A 19,096-nucleotide genomic window follows, 5' to 3' on the forward strand; every position below is an offset into this window, starting at 1 on the left:
ACAAGCTTTCGCTTAATCCTTCAAGGCCCGCGAATCTAGACACAATAGATAATAAATTGTTATGACATTAATTAATGCCGTCTGGGACTCAAGCGGTTAAAGCTTGTTTTTAAAAAAGTTATTTTTTTATTATAATTTTTTTTATGCGTTTGTTTTACGGGTTAATTGTCAAGTTGTAACACGGACAGGGCGGCGACGACAGCTCGGAGACGTCTACCTCAGACACTGTCGAATTAAGATTAACCTATAGTTGTGAGTTTTTAGGCGTTTGTTTACGGGTTAATTGTCAAGTTGTAACACGGACAGGGCGGCGACGACAGCTCGGAGACGTCTACCTCAGACACTGTCGAATTAAGATTAACCTATAGTTGTGAGTTTTTATGCGTTTGTTTTACGGGTTAATTGTCAAGTTGTAACATGGACAGGGCGGCGACGACAGCTCGGAGACGTCTACCTCAGACACTGTCGAATTAAGATTAACCTATAGTTGTGAGTTTTTATGCGTTTGTTTTACGGGTTAATTGTCAAGTTGTAACATGGACAGGGCGGCGACGACAGCTCGGAGACGTCTACCTCAGACACTGTCGAATTAAGATTAACCTATAGTTGTGAGTTTTTATGCGTTTGTTTTACGGGTTAATTGTCAAGTTGTAACATGGACAGGGCGGCGACGACAGCTCGGAGACGTCTACCTCAGACACTGTCGAATTAAGATTAACCTATAGTTGTGAGTTTTTATGCGTTTGTTTTACGGGTTAATTGTCAAGTTGTAACACGGACAGGGCGGCGACGACAGCTCGGAGACGTCTACCTCAGACACTGTCGAATTAAGATTAACCTATAGTTGTGAGTTTTTATGCGTTTGTTTTACGGGTTAATTGTCAAGTTGTAACATGGACAGGGCGGCGACGACAGCTCGGAGACGTCTACCTCAGACACTGTCGAATTAAGATTAACCTATAGTTGTGAGTTTTTATGCGTTTGTTTACGGGTTAATTGTCAAGTTGTAACACGGACAGGGCGGCGACGACAGCTCGGAGACGTCTACCTCAGACACTGTCGAATTAAGATTAACCTATAGTTGTGAGTTTTATGCGTTTGTTTTACGGGTTAATAGTCAAGTTGTAACATGGACAGGGCGGCGACGACAGCTCGGAGACGTCTACCTCAGACACTGTCGAATTAAGATTAACCTATAGTTGTGAGTTTTATGCGTTTGTTTTACGGGTTAATAGTCAAGTTGTAACATGGACAGGGCGGCGACGACAGCTCGGAGACGTCTACCTCAGACACTGTCGAATTAAGATTAACCTATAGTTGTGAGTTTTATGCGTTTGTTTTACGGGTTAATAGTCAAGTTGTAACATGGACAGGGCGGCGACGACAGCTCGGAGACGTCTACCTCAGACACTGTCGAATTAAGATTAACCTAAAGTCTGTTCGCCGAGAGTTGATAAAAAAAATTAAATATCAGATGTTCTAAACTCATTATAAATTGCGGCCCGCTAATTATTTTTGTCGATATTATAATGAAAAAGTTGGTAGATTATCATTTATTATCTCTTTTAAATTTACGGGAATTATTCCGGTTAGGGCATACGTGGAGATACGGATCAAACACGTGGCGTCCATGTGTTGGATAAAAAGTATTTCATTATTATCAAGTGGCTTATAGTGTATCCCAATGTTGGGCAAAGCCCTACCCACTGTCATACCATTCATTTCGGTCTTATGTAAAATAAATCTATTCCGTTTTACACAATGCGGCCCGCCGGCCGGGGCGCTTGACGACAGCTGCGTGGCTCGTACCATGGTACTCAGTGCGCGTTGTGACAAACGACGCCCGCCATACAGAATGCGATAATTAAGCGACAGTCGCTATTGCAAGACATTTCATAATATTTATCAACTCTCGGCGAACAGACTTTATAGTTGTGAGTTTTTATGAGTTTGTTTACGGGTTAATAGTCAAGTTGTAACACGGACAGGGCGGCGACGACAGCTCGGAGACGTCGCCGGAGGAGCGGCGGCGCGCGCGCGACGAGCGGCCGGCCGTGCCCAGCAAGCCGGCGGTGCGGCACAAGCCTAAAGGCGGCATATACGCCACGCCGCTGGCAGCGCCTGCGCCCGACGAAGACGATGTGCTGGCCTCGCTGCGGGCGTCGCTCGACTGGTGCACCAACGAGGTATGCTCACCTTTTTTTTTTTTTACCCAGGAAAATGGCCTATCCATACCTACCGCCGGGGGACGGCAGGTTATGTGGGGCTCGAATCCACTAAAAACCTGGGGTGTTCCCTCTGCCGCATAGTGGTCGGCGTCTTGGGTACTAGAAACGACCAAGGCGCCTTCCGCGGACGTCCCGCCCTACACGGCGGGACCCAACACGCCCCCACTTAATGGGGGGCCGACAGGATTAGCCGGGACCACGAGGCCAATCCCATCCGACGGCGGTGGTAGCCTGTGCAATGCAGGAGGAGGCGCCCCCGCGTCTCCAGCCTGCTGTCCACCACCAAGGGGAGGAAGAAGCGAACGGTCATACAACCGCCTTCTAACTCCCCTCCTCCGTCTGCGAAGCGGGGGTGCAGAGGGGTCGTCCTCGCGTTCCCGCTCCGCCGCCTCCTTCTGCGAAATGACATCTTCACAGAAAGAGGCAAGAGGTATGCTCACCATGTCCCGGCCCCTCTTAACAGTCATAGACTAAGAGCTAGTGAACGCCAGACCTACGACATTTTATAAAAGCTGAAAGTTTGGCACAAGCCTAAGGGCGGCATATACGCCACGCCACTGGCAGCGCCCGCGCCCGACGAAGACGATGTGCTGGCCTCGCTGCGGGCGTCGCTCGACTGGTGCACCAACGAGGTAGGCTCACCTTGTCCCGACCCCTCTTAACAGTCATACCAGGCCTGTTCATCTCCGCGAGTTTACATCGAAAACAAAACACGCACGATGGCCCACCTACAGGATACTATTCGACAAGGCCTCACATACGAGCGAACATTGACTCACGCACGCGTATTCTTGTGTATGATGGAAGAAAATAAAGAAAATGGTGTACTAAATACTGTTTATTTAACTGCCTAAATAATAATAAAAACAGAATGTATTTTTTTAAGTTGCCTCAAGACACTGAGAGGTAAATAAGTAGTTAATATTATTCATGATAATTCATGCTAAATAATGTATTTCCTCCGCCATTTTTCGGAGTTTGGCACCTCACGTCACATCATTTTAACGAAGTCAGCCCTGTAATGTTGGGCGTTGGGACGATTAAATAAGTAGACTGACTGCGTATTAAGAGCTATTAAGCGTGCGTTTATTGACGTGCATTGCCTTATATACTATGTAAGGGATGTGAGTGTGTGCGTGCGTGACGCGCATACTACACCTCCCCCGTTTTTTTTTAATATTTTTTTTAAGTTAAGAAAAAGAAAAAAAAATATAGTTAGATAAGATTTGAGAAAAAAAAACGTTTTGTATACATTTTAATAATTGGTTACTTGACACCATAATATCCAAGATATAAGATTGAGTAAATTAAAACAAAAAACATATTATTTAAATCAGCCGTATCAAATAACCATAACAATTGAATAGTGTTAAAAATATTAAAAAAAAAATCTTAATCTAAACGTGTTGTTGACGACTAAGTACTTAATATGTTTTAAAAATATAAATTTTATGTAATACAAATAAAGTCACATCCAAGTATTTCGTACTAGTACACAAGTCATATCCATTAAAGTTTCCATTTCCGAGATAAGTACATCAACAATTCTTATGAGGTGGCCACCCTCATGTTTTAATAGTTAGTAGATCTACTACAACTACAATTCATTATTTTCATTTATTTATAGTCGACTTATTATTCATTTTATCATTTCATCATGGTACTTTTATAAAATGTGCGCGCACTTTATAATAATATTTATTTATAATAATCATTTAAATTAAGGGATAATTTTAAGACTTATTAATGTCTCCAACTATTCTCACAGAGATATCTAGTATGCACCATGATCGAACGAAGGATAATTCCCCTTAATATTATTTATTTTAGTACCATGTTTACATAATATTCATATAATATTTCAATATTCATTCAATATCTAACAAAATACTTTACAATGTCACAAACCTACGCAATCAATGCACAAGAATATCTTAAAACTTTTGGGTGATCAGTCCAAAATAATTAAAAGTATCCTGTGTAATTAATGCATGCCTTACTTTTAGCTCATCTTTACAAACAATATCAAACTATTTTATAACTTTGCCTATCTGAATTTCAAACCAAAACCTGCCTTATTACAACAAACCTTTATCTCATAGCCTTCATCATTTAATAACATTAACGTACATTCCTATGCCTACAGTTTTCTAAACTCACAATAAGTTAATTAACTTTATACAATGTATAAATTACATTCTGTCATATTTATAATCAAAATTATTATTATTATCGTCTTATCCGTGTAATATTTTCCATTTCATAGTTATTAAATAATTTCTAGTTACATAATAAGTCATTTACTATAACTGAATATAGGTACTGTAATAAAATCATAATTAAAACAAAACAAATAGAATTTGTGTAAAATAATTTACGTTCATAGTCAAAAACTTTCAATTACAGTTAATCATTGTGCAATATCTATTGTGTGTTGACCCAAATAAATCAGCAATCGAGTTGTCAGCCAAGTGATATTTTACCTACACTGCAAAATATTTTTCATCATATTATCAATCATCAAAATCTATAAGTATTACGTTTTAAATGATATAAATTACTTTATTATTTCGTCATTACATAAATATTTTAATTAGTTATATTACTGCATTATGAAAAAATATGACAAAATATTGTTTTACTTCAAAGTTAAATCCAATCAATCAAATCAATCAATAATCCTATTAATGTTCTGTTAAAGATCCATATTAGAGATGTGATCTTGGTGATCTTAAAAGTCTACAAATATGATACTTATTTAAAATATTTACTTGCATACCAAATACAATTATTGTTTAAAATGTAAAGATCTTAATTACAGCGAAGTATTGTGTCGATACCTAGAAAATACCTACATGTCATCATAACGTGTGTGATGCTAAATCACGTTTTGCTGATTTGCAATAAGTCGTATGCGTTGAGTGCAATGACATGACTGAGTAACAAAATTATTGACCTACTTTTAGACAATCAAATTATTTAAAAAATTGTTGTAATAATATTAATGTAAATAATTCCTAATCAAATAAAATGTAAAAAAATGAGACTGTAAAATATCACTGGTGTGATTGTGTAAAAACTAAAAATACCTACTCAAATTGGTTAATTCCTGTTAGAAAAAAAATTACAATATTACTCGTATTTAACTAAATAAAATATTATGCGAATTATTCAGTATTACATTATTATGTTGTCAATAATAAGTCGTCAACAAACGTTATTATTAATAATTTTATACAAAAAAAAATATTTATACATGTTAGATCTTCAATAAAAATATCGAATTCCCTTATTCCATTGCAAATTTGTAAATTAAGTTTTAATTAGTACATTTAATATTTCCATAAAAAATATTCTCACAAAAATAATTTTCTTTAAAAAACGTTACGAAATTATTTAAAAAAATCATATCTCAAATTAAACCAATAAATTAACACTTCAAAAATTAAATTATTCTCCAATTTAAATGATAATAATAAATGACAAAAATATTTTACCGTAGAATGATGACCTAATTTTTAAGAGGACAAGAGGACTTTTCTTCATGGGGCATATGGGGACCCCTGCACGGGGACTTATCATGATGTAGGGTTCTCCCGGCTGCGACCACTTCCGACTCGAACACTCCCGGCACCCTGCTAACTGCTGTCAACCTCATCTGGCTCCATCATCGCCCGGCACCCAGCTCATTCAGTTCTTCATCACCTCGGTCCGTTTTCTTGCTTCTTGATCAAGATCAGGAAATTCTTGATTTTTGGCACTGTTATTTCTATTTCACGTACGCATTTATTTTTAGTTCGATAATTTTATTGAAGATTTAGTAAGTCCAATATTTTTAGTCCATTTTGTTTGTTAACATTTCACTTAATTTTGAATATATTTAAACATTATTTTAATTAACTTTTATATTTCCTAAACCATCTGCGCAGCGCTGCGTGAGCAGCACTGGCAGGGTCGCCATGTAATGTTGGGCGTTGGGACGATTAAATAAGTAGACTGACTGCGTATTAAGAGCTATTAAGCGTGCGTTTATTGACGTGCATTGCCTTATATACTATGTAAGGGATGTGAGTGTGTGCGTGCGTGACGCGCATACTACAGCCCTATAGCTTCGGCGCAGTGCCGATCACTGACGTTTGTCAACAAAATGGTGCTTGACTCTTGAGACAGGCTAAATTACACCATATTGTTAATGACATTGAGCATACATTTTTTTAAATACCTTCGCGAAGTAAAACTTCTGTACGTAGTACTTATTATTATTCTGTGGTCATACGGCCGTACGGCACAAGCCCAAGGGCGGCATATACGCCACGCCGCTGGCAGCGCCCGCGCCCGACGAAGACGATGTGCTGGCCTCGCTGCGGGCGTCGCTCGACTGGTGCACCAACGAGGTATGCTCACCTTGTTCCGACCCTCTTAACAGTCATACCAGGCTTGTTCATCTCCGCGAGTTTACATCGAAAACAAAACACGCACGATGGCCCACCAACAGGATACTATTCGACAAGGCCTCACATACGAGCGAACATTGACTCACGCACGCGTATTCTTGTGTATGATAGAAGAAAATAAAGAAATGGTGTACTAAATACTGTGCAGTATTTAACTGCCTAAATAATAATAAAAACAGAATGTATTTTTTTAAGTTGCCTCAAGACACTGAGAGGTATATAAGTAGTTAATATTATTCATGATAATTCATGCTAAATAATGTATTTCCTCCGCCATTTTTCGGAGTTTGGCACCTCACGTCACATCATTTTAACGAAGTCAGCCCTATAGCTTCGGCGCAGAGCCGATCACTGACATTTGTCAACAAAATGGTGCTTGACTCTTGAGACAGGCTAAATTACACCATATTGTTAATGACATTGAGCATACATTTTTTTAAATACCTTCGCGAAGTAAAACTTCTGTACGTAGTACTTATTATTATTCTGTGGTCATACGGCCGTGCGGCACAAGCCCAAGGGCGGCATCTACGCCACGCCGCTGGCAGGGCCCGCGCCCGACGAAGACGATGTGCTGGCCTCGCTGCGGGCGTCGCTCGACTGGTGCACCAACGAGGTAGGCTCACCTTGTTCCGACCCCTCTTAACAGTCATACGGCCGTGCGACGAGGAAGACGTGCTGGCCTCGCTGCGGGCGTCGCTCGACTGGTGCACCAACGAGGTATGCTCACCTTGTTCCGACCCCTCTTAACAGTCATACGGCCGTGCGACGAGGAAGACGTGCTGGCCTCGCTGCGGGCGTCGCTCGACTGGTGCACCAACGAGGTATGCTCACCTTGTCCCGACCCCTCTTAACAGTCATACGGCCGTGCGACGAGGAAGATGTGCTGGCCTCGCTGCGGGCGTCGCTCGACTGGTGCACCAACGAGGTATGCTCACCATGTCCCGACCCCTCTTAACAGTCATACAGCCGTGCGACGAGGAAGACGTGCTGGCCTTGCTGCGAGCGTCGCTCGACTGGTGCACCAACGAGGTACGCTCACCTTGTTCCGACCCCTCTTAACAGTCATACGGCCGTGCGACGAGGAAGACGTGCTGGCCTCGCTGCGGGCGTCGCTCGACTGGTGCACCAACGAGGTATGCTCACCATTTATTTTATTTTTTTCGACACTGGTCTATGGGGATGACCAGTGGGTTATGTGGGACTCTCACCGCCTACCCACTAAAAGCGGGGCATACCCACTTAAACCCGAAGATATCCACCAGAGCCCAAAGAAACGGAGCCGCGAGTTATTGTCCTAGTTTCTGGCTTCGAGGGAACCCCCAATCCCCTCCTCCAATTGTTTTATAGAGGTTTTCTCACGAGGTATGCTCACTATGTTCGGGCCCCTCTTTATCACGGCTACCTAAATAAACACCGACAAACGTTACTTCGACACTACGTTACTCCGACACTACTGAATGTCGACATGACTTTACTTCGACACTACACTACTCATACAAAGAATATACGCTTTTGTATTATTAGTAGTAAATCAGTAGTGTCTGAGAAACGTTTGTCGGAGTAGGAATTTCCAGCCCTTTACCACTGCCCACTCTGGGCACGTGCTCAGCGCCCCGATTGCGCTATTTTGTAATGTTTCCAATTCGTTCGCTTTTCATAGAAAAAAATGGTTAACAGTGTACGGGACATAATTATGGCATCTTATGCAATTGGTATAAAGGCGATTTTCCAAAATTATAGTCTTAATTTTAGACAGTGTAATTCTACAGGTTCACGTTAAGTTAACGGTCTATTCAAATTTTATTCAGTACATAGGCCTTTACTAGGGCGCTTATACACGTCCCAAATATTCTATTAATAGCCTTCCATTCTTTTCCTTGGTCAATTTTTTTATTCCTCCAATGCTGTTACCATAAACCCGACAATTCTAAAATCTAAAAAAATAAAGTCTAAAACTAAATGTAGCAATAATTAACATAACTTTAAGAACAAGAACTTTTGCACGTCGCATGCGACAGAATATGCTGGAATAACCTAAATTAACACCAATCTGTAACCATGTTCTTGCAAATAAATGATTTTATTCAAAGTCAAAGTCAAAATTTCTTTATTTGTTTAGACTAATAAATAGTTCTTACAAATCGTCATTTTGCTCTTAAGGAGCTTCTACATGTCTCATAATATTTTTACCCTACCAGCGCTTCGAGACCAACATTTGGCAAGTGCTGAGAAGAAGCGCCGGAACAAACTCAGTCACCACTATTATTATTTATATATTATTATTATACAATTTCAGGTGCGCCGCGGCTGCGGCGGGGGCGGAGGCCGGGGCTCGCTGTGGCGCCTCCAAACGTCTGAGCGGCTGGCGCGGCTGGGCAGCGCGTGCGCCAACGCCGCGGGCTCGCCTCGCTGTGGGCCTCACCTGCGCGTGCAACTGCGAGCGGCCGCAGCCCGACTGGAGGGCGAAGCCCGAGCGCTGGCCTCGCCCGCGCCGCCGAGACACCACCTCGCCGACGGCGTGGAGCAAGCGCTGAAGGAGCTCGCTCATATCGTTAATAGGTCAGATGGGGCGGGGCTTGACAATGAGGGCTATCGTTTTAGCGCTCACCAGTTGGCGCCACTGTAGAGTAAGCTCCTGTCACTTGCTAGTAGCGAAGACAGTGGCGCCAACTGGTGAGCGCGAAAGTGGTAGGAGGACTATCGCATTTGCATTCATCAAGATGGCGCCACTGTAGAGTAAGGTCCTGTCAATCGCCAGGGGTGCCAACTGTTGAGTATAAAAACGATAGCCCTCATTGAGTGTGCAATCAGACGGCGTGGAGCAAGCGCTGAAGGAGCTCGCTCATATCGTTAATAGGTCAGTTGGGGCGGGGCTTGACAATGAGGGCTATCGTTTTAGCGCTCACCAGTTGGCGCCACTGTAGAGTAAGGTCCTGTCACTTGCTAGTAGCGAAGACAGTGGCGCCAACTGGTGAGCGCGAAAGTGGTAGGAGGACTATCGCATTTGCATTCATCAAGATGGCGCCACTGTAGAGTAAGGTCCTGTCAATCGCCAGGGGTGCCAACTGTTGAGTATAAAAACGATAGCCCTCATTGAGTGTGCAATCAGACGGCGTGGAGCAAGCGCTGAAGGAGCTTGCTCATATCGTTAATAGGTCAGTTGGGGCGAGGTTTGACATTTGTGCAAGGTCAAATTGGAATTAAAGCAATCTTCGACCAACAATAGACTAAGAGCTAGTGAACGCCAGACCTACGTCATTTTATAAAAGCTGAAAGTTTGTCAGCGTATGCTCCCAATATAGGATAGAATGTTGGTGAATCATGAAGTTTGATCATGGTAGCTTTGGCGGCTATCCTAAAAAAGCTGTCTGGCAGGAGTTGGAACTGTCAAAACGGTCTGGCTAATGTGGAAACAACTTCTAATCATTGCTCAAATACTATACATAAAAATCAGATTTTATGGTAGGTATAACGTAAGTAGAATTAGTCTATTGAATATACAGAAAAAGCCACCGTAAAAATTAGGCTTACGTTATACCATAAAAGCTGATTTTTATATAAAATATTAGGGCAATAATTAAAAGTAGTTTCCACTTTCCTCATCAGCCAGACATTTTTGTCAGTTCCAACTTCTTGCCAGACAGTTTTTTTAGGATAGATGCCAAAGTCACGATGACCCAAACTTCATGATTCACCAACATTCTATTCTACAGTGTGTCCGGGCATGTAGTGATCAAGCGTTAAGGGCGTAATCTATGGACAATTTTATCGATGAAAGGATAATTATAAGGATTTAAGTTTTTAATTTTTAGTTTTCATCTCTTCCTTCAAAAACAAGTGATAGCGTGGGTAACTTAACACTAATAAGCAAAAAAATTATATCATGCGATAGCTAATAAAATTATCTATTAGTAGAAGTAGAAAACAAACACAAGTTTCATACATTTTAAGGGAGTAAAAATGAATTGAATTAGAAAAACCATGACTTTTTTCACTACTTTTTCAGTTATTTTCCAACACAAGAAAAACTAGGTCGTTAAGGTATGTTTTATTTGCATTGGGAAGGGGTATTTTTGTTCAACAATTACGTCGAAACTTATAGACAGACTAATAAATTTACATTCATTTTGTAGAATAGCTCAAATACTAATAATATAATGCAAATAAAACATACCTTAACGACCTGATTTTTCTTGTGTTGGAAAAAAACTGAAAAAGAAGTGAAAGAAGACTTGTTTTTTTCTAATTAAATCCATTCTCACGGGAGTAAGACACACATTTTATACGTTTTAAGGGATTAAAACGTATAAAATTTGTGTCTGTTTCTACTTCTACTAATAAATAATTTTATTAGCTATCGCATGATATAAAATATTTGCTTATTAGTGTTAAGCTACCCACGCTTCCACTTGTTTTTGAAGGAAGACGTGAAAACTAAAAATTAAAAACTTAAATCCTTGTAATTTTGCGAGAAATTGGTCAAGTTCCAAAATTGAAGTATTTTCGTCGATAAAATTGTCCATAGATTACGCCCTTAAAGTTTGATCACTACATGCCCGGACACACTGTATAGATAGATAGACTTGTGTTGCGTCAAGAAAGCATGAGAGTCCTGTGACTAACGAGAAGCCCGTATACAGGATGGAATTTTGTAATGCCACCTGAAGGGAAAGTACTCTTAATACTGTAGATAGAAAATTATACTTAAAGAAAACATTCCTTTATTTTTGAAAAGAAATAGAACTGCATTCAAAGATTTTTAAAAATTTACTTGCACACCCGGGAATCGAACCAACTAAAATTTGTTGAAAATTACATCCTGTATTTTTATTGCATTGATCGTTAAAATTAAGTATAAGGATGAAATCTCTCTAACAAACTTGATAAATCAAATGAAAGCAAAACAATGAAATCTAAAATTATTTTAATTATTTACAGAAAATTGTATGTTATGGTGGTGATTTTTCGAAAAAATTTGAATGCAGTTCTCTTTCTTTTCAAAAATAAAGGAATGTTTTCTTTGAGTAAAATTTTCTATCTACAGTATTAAGAGTACTTTCCCTTCAGGTGGCATTATGAAATTCCACCCTGTATATGGTGCGGGGAGGTGAGGGGGCGGGGCCACACACGGATCACCTCGTTCGTCACAGGGCTCTCGTGCTCTCTTGTAAGGTGTCAAGCCGAAGGCAGGCGATAGGTGAGGACTAGACCTATCGATTTCACCCCCATGTATGTTCTACGATTTTTCGTAGTTTAGAAGTTATCGTTAATTTTGTGGTTTTTTCAAATTTTATTACCTTTATTTTTTTTCTATTTTTTTGGGTTGACTTTTCTCAGATTTCTTTTTTTTTTGACAGATTACCTATTAATTGCAGATGCTTGAAGAAAATAATCACCTTCCTATCTTTGATGCAAGATACAAAATTTTTACTAGAAACACAAAAAATGTGCTTTTAGCAGAACATTCTAAAATTTTCAACTTAAAAGTTTGAAAAAGGAAAAGGTTCAAAATAACTTTAAAAACTGTGCAGTTTGCTGAACTTTCATAATAACAAAAAAAATGTACTTAATAGGCCACTATTTTCTGTAATCGCTCCACTAAAGTGGTAAGTCGGAGATTCCGTTACATGTTGACTTTCTTAGGACTGAGTAATGTTTGCAATCCCCTAAGTTTACGTTACGTAGAACACATTTAGAGACAATAACTGGACAGAACATTTTTTTATCCACAACGAGGGAGCTCTTGTGATGCCCCCCTCCCCGCCCCTCCCCCGCGGACTCCCCTCCCCTCCCCCTTCCCCCGCCCCCCGCAACTGCGCATATGGAATGGAATGTGCGCAGGTGGAACCGGCTGGGAAGGGGTATCTTTGTTCAACAATTGCGTCGAAACTAATAGACATAGACTAATAAATTTACATTCGTTTTGTAGAACAGCTCAAACACTAATAATACAATGCAAATAAAACATACTTTAACGATCTGGATTTTCTTGTGTTGGAAAATAACTGAAAAAGGAGTGAAAAAAATCATGTCTTTTTCTAATTAAATCCATTCTTACTTCCATAAAATGTATGAAACTTGTGTCTGTTTTCTACTTCTACTAATACATAATTTTATTGGCTATCGCATGATATAAAATATTTGCTTATTAGTGTTAAGTTACCCACGCTTTCACTTGTTTTTGAAGGAAGAGGTAAAAACTAAAAATTAAAAACTTAAATCCTTGTAATTTTGGGAGAAATGGGTCAAGACCCAAATTTGAAGTATTTTCATCGATAAAATTGTCTATAGATTACGTCCTAAAGTTTGATCACTACATGCTCGGACACACTATAAAAACTGCAACTGAAACCTAAATATTATCAGGCCTGTTCATCTCCGCGAGTTTACATCGAAAACAAAACACGCACGATGGCCCCCTACAGGATTACTATTCGACAAGGCCTCACATACGAGCAAGCATTGACTCAAGCACGCGTTTTCTTGTGTATGATGGAAAAAAATAAAGAAAATGGTGTACTAAATACTGTGCAGTATTTAACTGCCTAAATAATTATAATAATAAAAACACAGAATGTACTTTTTTAAGTTGCCTGAAAACACTGAGAAGTAGTAAGTAAGACACAGAGAAATATTATTCATGATAAATTCATGCTAAATCATGTATTTCCTCCGCCATTTTCTGCAGTTTGGCACCTTACGTCACATCATTTTACCGAAGTCAGCCCTATAGCTTCGGCGCGGTACCGATCACTGACTTTTTTCAACAAAATGGTGCTTGACTCTTGAGACAAGCTAAATTTTATTACACCATATTGTTAATGACATTGAGCATACATTTTTAAATACCTTCGCGAAATATAACTTCTGTACGTAGTACTTATTATTATTCTGTGGCTATATTAATTGCTACACTCACTGATCACGAAATCCCAGAAACTACAAGTGCTAGGAGTCTCAAATTTTGCATGGGGGTTTCTTTTAGAACTTAGGTGCTCACTAAGACGGGATTTTGCAAAATTCAGGCCCTAAGGAGGTAAAACGGTATCCACGCGTACGAAATCGCGGGCGGCCGCTAGTACTTTATATAAGAACTGCAACCGAAACCTAAATATTACATGTGCACTACTGAATTCTGTAACATCTTTATATACCATGTTTTTACGCAAATAAAATTCTGATTCTATTATCCATTTACAGGTAAACAGCTACCACCAACTCATCCCAGGAGCAGATCGCGGCGCGCAGTCGGTGCGCCTCGCGACTGGCTCGGCTCGACTCGCCGCGTCGTAACCAGCGTCAACTATCGTAGCCATACCTAATGTTATCTACGTATGTACTACTTAGATTATTCTCTATCTAAATCTAAAAATGTATTTTATTCGAATATTGAGTATTACTTTCAATTTATTTACGAATTTGGAATTATTTACAGGAATTTTTACTGAGTATTTTATTTGACATTATTATTTGTTGAGTTCCTTTCTAACAATTATTTAATGATATTTCTTATATTTAATACGATTAATGATTTATACAATTCTTATTCAGCTTTTTAAGACATAATTGTCTATTTATTATAATAATAATGTAAATAATGAATACGATTTCTTAGGTACTAAATGTAATTAATCAAATATGACTATTCTCACAACGATCACATTCCGATATCTGTACATCGCCATTGAACTTCATAAAACAGTTGGATCCATTTTAAAATTAATCTTAGATGTTATATTCCAGTTTTGATCGATTTAAATAAAATATTTACTGTACAGATAAAAATAATCGATAATTCGATTGATATCTAATCAACCATAGAAATAAACTTTATTATAAACGTAAAGATATATTCAAATTAATTATAAAACGATTTGTACCTACATGCATGTAGGTACTGTATATATAAGTTGATGATAATGAACTATATCTGTATCTATGAATTGATCTTAAATATAATTTGTATGTAAGCATTGACGCAGGTTACGACGAGTGCTACTTATTGACGAAACTTTGGATTTGAAAATGATAAAATTAAAATAAAATGGAATCGCGCGAACAGACACTTGTCTAAAGACAATATTGCGATCGCACGTCTAATTCCTATACAGGGTATTAATTCCGAAGATGTATTTTATAATCGTATGGAGATTAGGATGTTGCTATTGTTAGAAATTACCCTTCTATTTATAAACCGAGGGTTCACTTCTGATAATTAATATCCTGTATACTCACGACTGACAACTCTCAGATGCACAGCTGTGCAAGGCAACGCTAATGTAACTTAATATTTTAATCTAAATGTCTAGGTTACTGTTATATTACTCGCTTCGATCGACACGACACCAACTTGTGATCGATGTATTTATGTACTTTTATTGTCATCTATATTATATAGCACTATATTGGATAATCTTGATATTTCTATACATCTGCAGGTAAAGGGTTACTGACATTCGCTTGCACTTGACTTATCGTACGCCGGCCGCTCTGTAGGCTGAGGGTGCGCGCCGCGATAAGCGGTCGTCACGCCACTGTATCCAAGGCACGCATCCTGGCCCGGCTGGCCGTGAAAACCAAATTAATTTAGTGTCTTGTGTACATAAATAGTTTTACTAATATGTGGTGTCTATATGGAAACAATATACTTACTTAAAATGATTTTTCTGATCGACATAGATTTATGATGTAGATGTACTATTGATGTAACGGTATATAATACTATAATATTGGGCCTGATATGTACTTCTGCAACGCGTTTTAAATTCCATTGTAAAGTATCAATGGTATTTTAGTTTGTGTGAGAATCGCATGGATGTAATACGAAATGCATGTAAAGGATGGATTATAGAAAGGTTTTATTCGTAGTAAGGACTTGCAAGGACAGCTTTATCGGAGGATTGTATGAAGAGCTATTCGCTTGTTACCACTCTTGGCCACCAAAGAAGGCCGCTCAGCAACGGTTAGCTATAGACTGAAAACGCGAGATTATTTTATTGATCTTTTATTCCTAGAAAACAGTATTTAATTTCGATGTTTGATTTATTTCTCATAAACTCATGTCGTGTATTACACCATTTTACTTCATTCACGAGCTTTAGATATTCAAAAGTATTATTATTTTTCACATTAATATCTCGCATTCGTCATAATTAACCGTTCACATTTTCTTAACATAGTTATACGTGTTTAGAATAAGTTAGTGAGTTCCGATCACGTAGCGGGCGCAGCCGTAGTACTAGTACCCCCGATTGTTTCCACTGATCAGTACATTCCCTAAGGTGTAGACGTCTTCCGCGAGGCTGCGTCCCGTGCAGCCGTAGGCTTGCGTCATTAGTACAAACCTTCTGCATTCACGGCCAATGACACGCGTGTGCGAGGTAATCAAGTCGCTGTTTGTCTGCAGAGTAAATAAGGAATTACCAATTGCGTATACGTCTCCATGCAGTCATGTAAAAGGATGTTTCGCTAATTTCACGCAGTTTAACTATTCCATTTTCAATGGCACATACAGTGTGCACGCGCGTCGTTGGCCGTGCGCGGGCCTGCTCGCCAGTACAACCCCACTCCTTGTGTACAAGTATTATGTATGTATTACGTAGTTAGGACGTCACTGCAATCGTATTCCTCTATATGTATGAAGACTGATGTTCAGAAACTACTTGAGATTAAGGGCTCACGCTCGCACGAGCATACTCCACCGCACGCCGGGCGCTCTCGCCTAGAGGCTTCGATTAATCGCAACTTGCTTCTGAACTCACGAGTAGAAGTATCGTTAATTTTCAGTGCCAAATAATATTAGTAAGGTGTTTTCCGCTTGACTACCCTTACCACGGAGTATTGCTCAGAGAAGGCTCGGATGGAGCGAGGATTTAGGTAATAGGGATACTTTGAGCCGATTGACACAGGAGCGTTGACTCGTGCGTTGGTTCGCAAAGTATCGTGGCTCAAGTCATTGCGGTCCGGCTCGAGAGCGTAGTCGTAGAGTAGCCGTAGTCGGCACGCTTGCGCAGGGTAGTCGGCTCTAGGGCGACTAGTCTTCCCGATCGCGATCCTACTTCCACCGCACATTCCCTCTACTTAACTTTACTAAACTTTCGGACCAATAGGCGCTTATTACTTGTTCACGTTCGTTTGCGCTGGCCTATTATTACTATGAATTTATATTATCGTTCACTCGCGCGCCTGTTTCTTTATTCAAAATTAACGATATTATTCGTTTATTCGCCGCATTATCTTGTATCGTACGAACAAACGTTTTTTTTTTTCACTTGATTATTTTAAGTTAGAGTTACTGTGATACGGCTTTTAAAATTTAATATAATTATTATGCTCAAGTTTTTTTCTTTATATTATTTCTTTCGATAAAATGTTTCGGGTATTTTAATGAAAATGCTATTATTATATTACTATCGACGACGTTCGTTTAGGTGATTAAACCATTCATATGAAAATTATTTAAGTATCTGCATTATGCTAGTCTCTATTATTATGGATAAATGTATTTCGTTGTAAGATTGAAATAAAAAATATACGTAAGTTCTTCTAAAAATATTTTAGTAATCATTGTATCGTTAAGGTAATATTTTGTATTAGCTGACGAGAGCGCCCCCGAGGGCCTCGCACTCTGGATACAGTTGCGGCGCGTTTGCGCTGGAAGGATCGAATTTATCAGAAAGGGCGGGACCGGGAGTCGGCACGTGACGTACAGCGTACCTCTCATTCCGCCAAACTATTTCAGTAAAATGGACTCAATAACCTCGCCTTGACACTGGATCGAGCGACAGAGAATAGAAGAGTCGGTATACAGAAACAGTTTTGCGGAATAGAAGTCGTCCAATGATAGGGACTGCGTACATGATACTCTAATACAGCAATATCGACCGGAGCGTTTGCATAGTCGCGTCGGCTGCTACGGGTAAAAAGCGGTCCCTAATTTCGTTTTATTTCATAGCTGTTACTGTTTTATAAAAGTACTTATTGTAAGACGCTATAAGTAGAAAACTAAATAAGTCTCATAAGCTTTCAATATAATATCAATTTTCCAATTTACTGCTACATTTACATTGTTATCTTTTCCCTGCTTATCAGTATTTATGTTATTTTCAGAAAGGCTCCAATATTTTTTTTAAATACTTAACTTAGATTGTCATTTTGTCGACTCCATGGTTCTCGAGCGAGTTGTGTGGGATTGTCGAGAGCTGCGTTCAGAGTGTCTTCAATCATAATATAATATTGTATGTCTATGTAATCTGTATAGCATGTATATTATGAACATGGTAGACCACTATTTGTACAAGCAAGCTATCTCTCCACCCTGGGTTGGTTTGAAGACGGTATTAGCTATTATTTCGAGCATTTTTTGTTCTATTATGTTTCCTGTATTGTGGGAAGTATTAGTTATTAGTTCACCAGGACGATGATATTTATGGCAACTGTTTTATTGACCTGTATTAATATTTGAAATCAAATTCAATTGAAATCATGATTTTACTAATTTAATTTTATACTACGTTAATTTTGATTGAAATTAATCTTAGTCATTAAGTTAGGAAGTGCCGTAGAGATGCATTTATGAAGGACTGCCAAGTTTAAGACGTTACTAACAATCGTGGAGTTACTATTACTAACTCACTAACAACTAGAGTATTGGAATTGAATGTATGTGGAGCGAAAAGCATAAATCATAGACTGTTTACTACTCAGTATTTAGTACTACTCGCAGTGGAGAGATGGTTCTGGCTTCTTTATTATACTAATATAATAGACCTTTAAGACCCTCCATCCAAAGATGAAATCGTCAGGTGAGCCTTTGTCTAAGAACTTAAGCCTTAATACGCTCAGCGGATACCGAATGATATCAAACAATCTTGGATTTAAATATACTGATGTTTGGGTCAAATAGAAAGAAATGTGTAACAGTTCAAAGGCTCAGCTGGAGAAACAGTTCGGCCCGAGCGGCCCCGCATATACCACCCTTATGTCCCTCGCTTGACCCACGGGCCATGCCCGCCCACTCCTCTATAGTAATAATAGAATCCAAAGATACACACATGTCAAATTGTAATGGAAATAAAATGTTTCTTTATGAATAAAAATTATTTTTATTTACTTCCTTCCATACCTAATATCATTCGCTATGATGCAATAACTTTAAAAATACCATTCGCATAGCTTTGCAAGTGATGGAAAATAATTCGCATAGACTAGAATACCAAACTGCACAGCACAAGATACATACCTTTGCACATTATGTGAAATAATTCGCATCAAATATAAATTCTTTTTGTTTCTCTAATATTCAAGTTTTTAAGAAGCGTACATACAATGGTTGCTTATGAAATAAAACCAACGAATCAGATTACATAGCGTTTATTCATATTCAACATACATAATGCAAACGAAACACAC

The 19,096-nt window shown here is 39.0% G+C and overlaps 1 protein-coding gene and 1 long non-coding RNA gene across 2 annotated transcripts in view; both read left to right on the plus strand.

Annotated features, from left to right (window-relative positions):
• The window catches only part of LOC135086463 (tyrosine-protein kinase Abl), a 129,425-nt gene extending 121,681 nt beyond the window's left edge, over window positions 1-7,744 (plus strand). The window contains exons 21-27 of the mRNA XM_063981188.1: window positions 1,989-2,186; window positions 2,759-2,860; window positions 6,521-6,622; window positions 7,155-7,298; window positions 7,352-7,402; window positions 7,456-7,506; window positions 7,652-7,744. Of these exons, the coding sequence (XP_063837258.1) occupies window positions 1,989-2,186; window positions 2,759-2,860; window positions 6,521-6,622; window positions 7,155-7,298; window positions 7,352-7,402; window positions 7,456-7,506; window positions 7,652-7,744 (741 nt within the window). The remainder of the gene's footprint in view (window positions 1-1,988; window positions 2,187-2,758; window positions 2,861-6,520; window positions 6,623-7,154; window positions 7,299-7,351; window positions 7,403-7,455; window positions 7,507-7,651) is intronic.
• A 16-nt stretch (window positions 7,745-7,760) lies between these two features.
• On the plus strand, window positions 7,761-18,783 carry LOC135086981 (uncharacterized). The gene is made up of 3 exons (XR_010260653.1): window positions 7,761-7,818; window positions 8,982-9,244; window positions 13,886-18,783. It is a non-coding gene; the product is annotated as an uncharacterized LOC135086981 (long non-coding RNA).
• Window positions 18,784-19,096: the final 313 nt, after the last annotated feature.

The sequence above is a fragment of the Ostrinia nubilalis genome, chromosome Z (genome assembly GCF_963855985.1).
Source record: "Ostrinia nubilalis chromosome Z, ilOstNubi1.1, whole genome shotgun sequence".
In the NCBI taxonomy this organism is placed as follows: Eukaryota; Metazoa; Arthropoda; class Insecta; order Lepidoptera; family Crambidae; genus Ostrinia; species Ostrinia nubilalis.